Here is a 9,895-nt window from a genome sequence, read left to right as displayed (position 1 = left end):
GGCCATTTCCTTCCCCAACAGAGGGACCTGAACGCAGGCTGGTGCAGACATGGTGCCCCTGCTGCTGCTGCCCCTGCTGTGGGGGGGTAAGTGGGCCAAGGGGGAGCGCTGGCGGGCACAGGTGGGGGTGTGCCGGAGCCACAGCTGAGCCTCGGTTTCCCCGCAGGGTCCCTGCAGGAGGACTGGGGGTACAAGCTCCAAGTGCAGGACACGGTGACGGTGCAGGAGGGTCTGTGTGTGCACTTGCCCTGCGCCTTCTTCTATCCCAGGAGCTCGTGGCCTACCCGTGAGAGGCCCTACATGTACTGGTTCCGGAGTGGGGACAGCTCCCATAACTCTCAGCTTGTGGCTACAAATGATAAAAGAACAAAGGTGAAGACAGAGTTCCAGGACCGGTTCGACCTCGTCGGGAAGCCCGGGGAAAACAACTGCTCCCTGAGAATCAGAGAGGCCAGGAGGAGCGACCAGGGACTCTACAGGTTACAAACAGAGAGAGACTATGGGAGATATGCTTACAAAGATAAGCAGCTGAACCTGCTGGTGGCAGGTATGGCAGGGGCCCCAGGAGAGCTCTGGGATGTGGAGACCCCCCTCTTAGAACAGGAGCAGGACACTGGAACATTCCCTGCTCCAGGTCTTGGGGCTGGGATGGTGGGAAGAGACATGGGGGCCCCGAGGTCAGCTTGTGCCCTGAGGCCCTGGTCCCTGTCAGGGTCACACTCTGGGTCCCCAGCTCCCTGGGGCCCAGGCACCTGCATCTGTCCTCCTCAGCCCTGACACAGGAACCCGACATCCACTTTCCGGAGCCCCTGAAGTCCGGCTATCCCACGAACCTGACCTGTAGTCTGCGGGGAATCTGCGAAGAAGGAAGACCTCTCCGCTTCTTCTGGGTGGGGGGTGCTCTTGACTCACTGGACCCCCAGACCCTCCACTCCTCGGTGCTGACCCTCACCCCGAGGGTGCAGGACCATGGCAGCAACCTCACCTGTCAGGTGCACCTGCCAGAAGGTCAGGGCACCGTGGAAAGAACCATCAGGCTCAATGTCTCCTGTGAGTGCTGGAGGGATGGCTGGGTCCCTCAGGGCAGTGGGGGGAAAGGGGTTAGTCCTGGGATCCTTTTTCCAGAGGATATTGGGGGAAATTGGAAAGTTCATCCCTTCCACTTATGGGGCTCCTGGAACAAAGGGCCGAAGCCCACCCTGCCCCTCACCACATCTTCCCTCCTCAGACGCTCCACAGTTGATGACCACGCGTGTTTTGCAGGGAAACTACACAGGTAGGAAAGATCTTCTCACCTGGGGTTGTGATGAGAACAGGGTCTGCCTGCTCAGAGCTCAGGGCTTGGAGATAAGACCCTCCCTCACTCCTCAGCCCCTTGAGTCTTTCTCTGTCCCCCCCCCCACCTCACCAGGGTCTTCCATTGTGGACCCAGGATTGCTTTCAGCTGCTGCCTCTTTTTTTCCTCTAGTTTGTGTGTATTATGTATGTTTCATTTTAATTGCATTCTAATCAACATGTACCAGTATTAGTTTTCAGTAGACAACATAATGATTTGGTATTTGTTTGCACTGCAGAATGATCACCACAGTAAGTCTATGTAACATAGCCACAAATTTTTTTCCCTGTGATGACAACATCTGACATCTACTCTTAGGGACTTTCAAAGATACAGTCTAGCACTATTAACTATAGTCACTGTATGCGTTACATCCTCAGGAGAGGATGTAACTTATTTATTTTATAACTGAAGTTGGTGCCTTTTGACCTCCTTCCTTTTTTCATTAGCTGTAGAGTTTATGGTTGTTTTCTTTTTGAAATGATTTATTTGGGGCGCCTGGGTGGCTCAGTGGGTTAAGCCGCTGCCTTCGGCTCAGGTCATGATCTCAGGGTCCTGGGATCGAGTCTCGCATCGGGCTCTCTGCTCAGCAGGGAGCCTGCTTCCCTCTCTCTCTCTCTCTCTCTCTGCGTGCCTCTCTGCCTACTTGTGATCTCTCTCTGTCAAATAAATAAATAAAATCTTTAAAAAAAATGATTTATTTTATCTCTTCACCTTAGAGAGATGGGGGAGAGGGGCAGAAGGGTAAGGGGAGAGTCTTTTTAAAAAATATTTTGTTTATTAATTTTTTAAAAAGATTTTATTTATTTATTTGACAGATCACAAGTAGGCAGAGAAGCAGGCAGAGAGATGGGAGGAAGCAGGATCCCCACTGAGCAGAGAGCCGGATGTAGGGCTTGATCCCAGGATCCTGGGATCATGAACTGAGCCCAAGGCAGAGGCTTAACCCACTGAGCCACCCAGGGGCCCCTTGTTTCTGAATTTTTGAGAGAGAGAATACACATGAGTAGGGGGAGGGTCAGAGGGAGAAGCAGGCTCCCCGCTGAGCAGAGAGCCAGAGACAGGACTGTATCCCAGGACCCTGGCTGGGATCATAACTTGAGCCCAAGGCAGAGGCTTAACCGATTGAGTCACCCAGGGGGCCCTAGAGCTTATGTGTCATTGTAATAAAACAGACACAACGTAAAGCTTACTGTCTTCACCATGTTTAAGGCTAGAGCTCAGCGGTGTTGGAGCTTTCAGTACTGCGCCTGCAGAGCTCTCTCTGGCTTGCGAAACAGAAACTCTTTGCACACCAGACACTGACTGCCCAACCCCTCCCCCAGCCCCTGGCAGCCACCCTTCTGCCTCTCACCTTCCACCTCTGTCTCTGTGAGTTTTGCAGCTCCAGGTTCTGCTCCCTGCGCTTGAATTTCTGTCTGCACTCCTTCGTGGCCGATCTCGTCGTCTTCTGTTGGACCCTTCCATGTTCTCAGTCTCCGTAGCTCCAGCCTGGACCCCTGTTGCTCTCTGTGTCCACTTTCCTGGGCATCCTCATTCTGTCCCCTGTCTCCTCCTGTGACCCCATCCTTACGCTGACCCTGTCCTGGTGCCTCCCACAACTTTCTAGCCGGTCATGGGTCAGATGTGCAGTTGCCTCTTGCTGATGGCCTCTCTGCGTCTGCTACTTACCCCAGTGGCGGGTCTGGACCCTACGCTGGGTAACTCCCCTTCTCACCAGCTGCACCCATGAGTCCGCGAGTCTTGAGAACTTCATTTCCCAAATCATTTCACTCCTCTTGCCTTTGGCCCAGGCCAGCTCCAATTTTCTCCTGGACCCTGGACCATTGCCTCAGCCTCCTCCTCAGCCTCCCTGCCTCCTATACATCTCTCCGTGGCAGGCCGCACCTGGCCCAGCAGGATCTTTGTAGACCCAGCGCTAATTCTGCATTTCCCCTGCTCATAGCCCCTACCGCTTCCCAGTAACCTCTGGACAAAGCCCAGTGCCCTCAGCCCGGCTCCAGAATTTCTGACCCTGCCCTCTCTCCCGCTTTGATCATGTCTCTGATGCTCCCGGTCATCCCCGCCCAGCTCCAGGGACAAGTGCACTTCCCCCATCTGCCAGGCGGTCTCAGTTCCTGGCACATCTCCACCAGAGCTGCCCGCTTTGGCTCTGTGGGAAGAGGGAGGGAGAGATGCCTCTCTGGGCTCCACCCGATGGTGGTGACTCTCTTACCCAGTCCCGAAGATGCTGAGCAACGGCATGTCACTGCCTGTCTTGGAGGGTCAGTTCCTGAGCCTGGTCTGCATCGCTGACAGCAACCCCCCTGCCATGCTGAGTTGGTCCCGGGAGGGCAAAGCCCTGAGCCCCTCCCAGCCCTCGGTGCCTGGAGTCCTGGAGCTGCTCCATGTAGGGGTGGAAGATGAAGGGGAATTTACCTGCCAGGCTCAGAACCCGCTGGGCTCCCAGCGCATCTCCTTCAGCCTCTCTGTGCGCAGTGAGTTGTAATACAGGTTTGGGGAGGGGGCAGCCTGGTCAGGTGTTTGGGGTGTGAAAGGGACTGGGGTCTGGGGACAGAGCTTCAGCCTCTGGACTTCCTTCCCCAGGTAGCCCCTCTTCCTGCAACTGTGTGACTGAGAAGCAGGAGGGCTCCTGGCCCCTGGTCCTAACCCTGATCAGAGGGGTCCTCATGGGGGCTGGCTTCCTCCTCGCCTATGGCCTCACCTGGATCTACTACACCAGGTGAGCGGGCCCGTCCCTCTCCCGGGAAGTCTGCTGACTGGCCCCGAGTTCCGGATGGGGCTGAGCCGTCCCATCCTGCCTGGAGTTAGAACTACATGGCGGCTCTCTGATCTGAGACCCGCGTTGCTTCTGCAGGTGTGGGGACCCCCAGGGATCGGGGCCGAGAGGCCTGAGTGAGCCTCTCTCCTTCTCAAGACGGGACTGAGGTGTGGACCTGGAGCCCAGGGGGACAGATATGAGACGTCATGGTCAGCTTCTTCCTGCAACCTCTCAACTCAAACCTTCTCCACTGTACCCCTGGAGTTTAATTTGGGGAGGTGAAGGAGCGATGACACAGAGAGGCCAACACCATCAGAAGTCACGCCATGCAGGGCCATGCGGGAAGAAGCACCACGTTTTGGCTGGGAGGCAGAAGCAGGTAGGGGAGGCCTCGCAAAAGCCTTTCCTGGGGTTTGTGTGAGAAAGACAAGGCCAGGAGTATAGTTCAGGATCGGCTAGTCTGAGTAATTCTGGGGGGCCTTGACCTAAAGGGGTGGCTCTAGTTGTCTGCGACCTGTCCTTGGTAATTTAGGGCAGGGTGCGTGGGTTAGAGAAAAGTGGTGTTTGGGGCGTCTGGGTGGCTCGGTTGGTTGAGCATCTGCCTTCAGCTCAGGTCATGATCCCGTGATCCTAGAGTCCCCGGATTCAGCCCCCCATCAGGGCAGGGAGCCTGCTTCTCCCTCTCCTCTGCCCCTCCCCCTGCTTGTGCTCTGTCTCGCTCTCAAATAAATAAATAAAATCTTTTTTTTTTTAAAAGAGTGTTTGGGGGACGCGTGCTGGGGATTGGTTAGTTTGATCTGAAAGGTGAGCTCCCGGCAGAACTCTTTGCCATCTCTAAAAACTGGCTGGCCCTAGGAGGCGCCATCTCTCCCCAGATGGCAAGCTTTTTAAGGAAAAAAGGAAGTAAAAACACACCGTAGCTGATGCCCCCTTGTTTCTGCCTGCGGCCAGTCTCCATCTGCTCAGCCTGCCTCTCCTTGCTGGCTCTGCCCATCCCATCCCTCCCACCCTCCTCCTCTCCATCCCCAGCCCTGCCCCTGTAAGGGAGCTCCCCAGGCTTACTTCCCATGACCTGCTTAACCCCTGAGTTTCTGGTCTCCCAAACTTCCCTCTCAGTGTAGACGACAGTGCATAATAGAGTCAAGAATACAGCTTTTCTTTTCCAGATGAGAGACACCTACCTCATAATAATTGCTACAGAACATCACATTTAATTATAAATAAAAGTTTTATTAAAGATGTAACATAAAAATTGATTTTACTGTTTAATGTCTCTGTGGAAGTTTCGAGAGCAAAACTATGTCTTAACCTTCTATCCTTTTTTTGTTGAACACGGTCTAAAGAAGACTTTTTATGTATTCATTGTGTTTGGAGGTCTAACTTATATTGATTAAATAATCAAATCTAAGGAGTGCAACTAGGTGAATGCTTACCTGTGTGCACACCCTTGCTTCCAACACCAAGTTCAACATACAGATTCCATCCCCCTACCCCTGGGGGTCAGGTCCCACCACTGAGATGGGAAGGATAGGCAGCGGGCAGGCAGCTTTGGCGGAGATGGGCCAAGAATTGAGACCCCCCCTGGCAGATGAAGGGGAGCACACCTGTACCTGTAACTTGGTGGGGATGACCGGGAGCACCAGAGACATGATCACGGCGGGACAGAAGGCAGGGTCAGAAAATTTGGAGCTGCGAGCGCCATGCTGAAGGTGTTGGGCTTTGTCTTGGGCTCCTTCAAGTCAGCAGAGTCACACGCATGCCAACTCCCTCTTTTCTGTTGATACAGATCTGTATTGCCAGTTTTGGGGCGCTATGTAAGTGGACTCAAGCATTACATATGCATTAGGGTCTGAATTTTTTCTCCCAGTTTTACATTTTTCAGATTTATCTATATTGTTATATGTATCAATAATTCATTTTTGGTTTTGGTATTGTTTTTGCTTTATTTTTAAATTTTATATAAAATCAATTACTTACCATATGGTGTAATATTAGTTTCAGAGGTAGAGTTTAGTGATTCATCAGTTATAAATAACACCCAGTGCTCATTCCATATCGTGTCCATCACCAGTTACCCCTTTCCTCCAGCTACCAGTTACCCGCTCTGGCAAACTTCAGTTTGTTTTCTATGATTATATGGTTTGTATATTATGATTATATGGTATATATTATATATTATGATTATAAGTTTCCTATGATTATATGGTTTGATATTATGGTTTGTCTCCCTCTAATTTCATCTTGTTGTATTTTTTCTTCTCTTCCCCTATGATCCTCTGTTTTATTTCTTAAATGCCACATATCAGTAAGATCATATGATAATTGTCTTTCTCTGATTGATATATTTCACTTAGCAGAATACCTTTTAGTTCCATCCATGTTGTTGCAAATGGCAAGATTTCATTTCTTTTGATGGCTGCCTAGTATCCCATTGTATATATATATACATCTTCTGTATCCATTCATCTGTTGACAGACATCTGGGTTCTTTCCATAGTTTGGCTATTGTGGACATTGCTGATATAAACATTGGGGTGTCGGTGCCCCTTTAGATCACTATGTTTTTATCCTTTGGGTAAATACCAGTAGTGCGATTGCTGGGTCATAGGGTAGCTCTATTTTCAACTTTCTGAGGAACCTCCATACTGTTTTCCAGAGTGGCTGCACCAGCTTGCATTCCACCAACAGTGTAGGGGGGTTCTCCTTCTCTGCATCCTCGCCAACATCTGTCATTTCCTGACTTGTTAATTTTAGTCATTCTGACTGGTGTGAGGTGGTGTCTCATTGTGGTTTTGATTTGTGTTTCCTGGATGGCGAGTCACGTTGAGCACTTTTTCATGTGTCTGTTGGCCATTTGGATGTCCTGTTTTGCTTTTAATTAGTATTCCATGTGTGAATATCCTCCCAGTTGTTTATTCTAAATTACAATGACTGCATTTGTTTCTGGTTTTTGACTTTTGAGAGAGATAGCAACCTTTTCAGAGAGATAGCAACATTCCTTGTTCACCAGGACCGTAGAACCACAAGTGAACAACAATAAGATGAAATCATTCCAAACAATTCCCATTTGTCTTTCGAAAGCATGCTTTGTCTAAATCTCCCTTTCTGGGGCGCCTGGGTGGCTCAGTGGGTTAAAGTCTCTGCCATCGGCTTAGGTCATGATCTTGGGGTCCTGGGATTGAGCCCCACATCGGGGTCTCTGCTCTGCAGGGAGCCTGCTTCTCCCCCGCTCTCTCTATGCCTGCCTCTCTGCCTACTTGTGATCTCTCTCTGTCAAATAAATAAATAAAATCTTTAAAAAAAATAAATATATCTCCCTTTCTATACAGACTGGGGGAGAGGGACTCCAGAGAGTATCATGTTAATGAAATTCACTGCTTTAAACTGTGAACAAGACGGTTCTAGGTAAGCTGTTACGGACACCAGCAGACAATAAAGAAAACTTCAAATCCAGAATAGCATGTACCTCAACAACTGGACGGCTCCAATCCATACTTTTAATCTGGATCACAGTGCAATTGTTTGCTTTCCAGTTAAACACATTGCCAAAATCTTTCAAAGCAGATTTCTGCTTAGAAATTCAAATGAAAATGCTAAATCATAAAAAGCGTTGGCTTATTATATAGTTTCTGACAGGCTCCAATATTCTGGGTGCCAGAAGGTAATTCTCTCTCAGTTCCTAGTGAAAAGATGAGTCTTGTATACACTAAAAATGTGATGTTGGGTATTGGAGAGGGCACGGATTGCATGGAGCACTGGGTGTGGTGCAAAAACAATGAATATTGTTACGCTGAAAATAAATTTAAAAAATTTAAAAAAAATGTGATGTTACCAGATTCTAGTGTCACCTGTCAAAACACAAATATCTTTAAAAAAAATATCTAGCGGGGCGCCTGGGTGGCTCAGTGGGTTAAAGCCTCTGCCTTCGGCTCAGTTCAGGATCCCAGAGTACTGGGATGGAGTCCTGCATTGGGCTCTCTGCTCAGCGGGGAGCCTGCTTCTCCCCCTCTCTCTCTCTGCCTGCTTCTCTGCCTACTTGTGATCTCTGTCAAATAAATAAATAAAATCTTTAAAAAAAATTATCTAGAAGTGTCAGTAAACAAGTGTTTAGTAAGTGTCAGTAAGTAAGCAAGTGTCAGTAAACATCACGATGAAGGGCCATCAGAATTCAAAAGCGAGAAAAATCCACATAAATTAACTCTTACTAATCTGAGAAATCAATATAATGTATATGTAAATTGAAAAACACTGTCTAGCTAGTCATTAGTTTCTAGCTAACTGATGACAGGTCGTTCCAGCATATATGTTCTCTTCCTGTGATATTTGTTGTTCTGGCAAGACTCCAAGAAGGCCTGGCCCCTGAAAACAGCTCAGCAAAAGGCAGCCCTGAGGCAATTGCTTCAAATTTGCCAGATAATAAGTCCCAAGATTGCAATCATCACTAACAGGACAAGGGTCAGAATATAGATATTCTTGTGAGAATTTTTTCTGATAGTAAACAGCGTGCTGTAACTGACCAGCGGTTCTGTCTGCGTGCACCTTTGAGCTTTCCACACTGGCTTCTCTGCTGTCACTGGGTCACCTTGGTCATGGATCGTCATGGCCAAATATTTTTCTTTTTTTAACGTTTTATTTATTTGCGGGGGAGCATGAGTGGGAGGTAGGGTCAGAGGGAGAAGCAGGCTCCCTGCTGAGCAAGAAGCCTGATGCAGAATTCTATCCCAGGACCATGGGATCATGACCCAAGCCGAAGTCAGAATAAGCTCCTTTTCCTTTTCAGCCATTCTTCCCTGCACTGCTTGGAAATCCTTCCAGCTCCAGAGAAGTCACTCAGGAGGCATCTTTCTGAAGTTCCCAGTTCAGTAATTCATTTGTTTCCTTGGCAAGCTGATTGCTGGAATATTGCAACTGTTGCAGATTTTCCTCTGGTTGCTCGAGTCCCACTTACTTCCTCGTTGGCTCATCAGATTCTTTTTTTTTTTTTAATTCCTTTTTAAAAGACTACTTATTTATTTATTTTATTTGAGAGAGAGAGAGAGAGAGAGAGAGAGCATGAGAATGGAGAAGGTCAGAGGGAGAAGCAGACTCCCCACGGGGCCGGGAGCCCGATGCGGGACTTGATCTTAGGACTCCAGGATCAAGACCTGAGCTAAACGGAGTTGCTTAACCAACTGAGCCACCCAGGTGCCCGGCGCATCAGCTTCTTTATCTGAGCGGTGGTTCCGCAGATCTGCTGGATGCGGCTGCTGTGGGTCTGGATGACTGTTAAAATCCTGGAACTGGGGCTCAGCGGGCTCTAGGTGTGATCCGTGTCCAAGGGACTGTAGGACATGATGAAGAACTAAGACCTCAGGGCCCTGCAGGGCGTTCCCCGAAGCAGCCCCGGGACTGGACGCACAGGCTGATGGCGAACTGGGAAGAGAAAGGGCTGGAGGAAGGGGCCGAGGCTGGCCGCATCCTCCCTGTTTCTCTTTTCTAGCTGCTCTGGCCCTTTGCTGACCTCACTCTCAATTTAAACGTCATTTGGAAGATGTTCACGTCCAGATTCACATCTGGACCAGCATCCCAGCCTTTGGGGCGGGTGGTCTTGGTGTTCTCACCTGCTGTGTCAGATGCATTGGTGAGACATGGTAATTTCTCAGCCCCTTCCCCCCCAGTGCCCGGGGCTGCCCAAGTTCCCTTTCTGCAGTGACCACAGCTCTGACACACGGCTTCCTGTTGGGGTTTCCTTGGCCTCACCCCCCCGATTTGGGCCATTTCCTTCCCCAACAGAGGGACCTGAACGCAGGCTGGTGCAG

The 9,895-nt window shown here is 49.7% G+C and overlaps 1 protein-coding gene across 1 annotated transcript; it reads left to right on the top strand.

Annotated features, from left to right (window-relative positions):
- Window positions 1-24: 24 nt before the first annotated feature.
- On the top strand, window positions 25-4,363 carry LOC116863564 (sialic acid-binding Ig-like lectin 14). Its single transcript, XM_032850990.1, has 7 exons — window positions 25-86; window positions 167-547; window positions 772-1,050; window positions 1,229-1,276; window positions 3,556-3,813; window positions 3,923-4,058; window positions 4,194-4,363. Exons 1-7 carry the CDS (start codon window positions 50-52, stop codon window positions 4,261-4,263), a joined length of 1,209 nt encoding a protein of 402 aa, XP_032706881.1. The 5' UTR covers window positions 25-49; the 3' UTR covers window positions 4,264-4,363.
- Window positions 4,364-9,895: the final 5,532 nt, after the last annotated feature.

Source organism: Lontra canadensis, unplaced genomic scaffold (assembly GCF_010015895.1).
Source record: "Lontra canadensis isolate GAN:19392208 unplaced genomic scaffold, GSC_riverotter_1.0 scaffold1635, whole genome shotgun sequence".
Taxonomy (NCBI): Eukaryota; Metazoa; Chordata; class Mammalia; order Carnivora; family Mustelidae; genus Lontra; species Lontra canadensis.
The sequence above is the reverse complement of the archived record's forward strand: the minus strand, read 5'-3'. Positions and strand labels throughout refer to the sequence as shown.

What these genes read in the sequence shown, in the direction of transcription:
- LOC116863564 (XM_032850990.1), top strand. Translation starts at nt 50, where the DNA reads ATGGTGCCCCTGCTGCTGCTGCCCCTGCTGTGGGGGG. An exon ending in GCTGAACCTGCTGGTGGCAG is followed by an intron (nt 548 to 771) that starts GTATGGCAGGGG and finishes TGTCCTCCTCAG; the next exon opens with CCCTGACACAGGAACCCGAC. An exon ending in TTTGCAGGGAAACTACACAG is followed by an intron (nt 1,277 to 3,555) that starts GTAGGAAAGATC and finishes TCTCTTACCCAG; the next exon opens with TCCCGAAGATGCTGAGCAAC.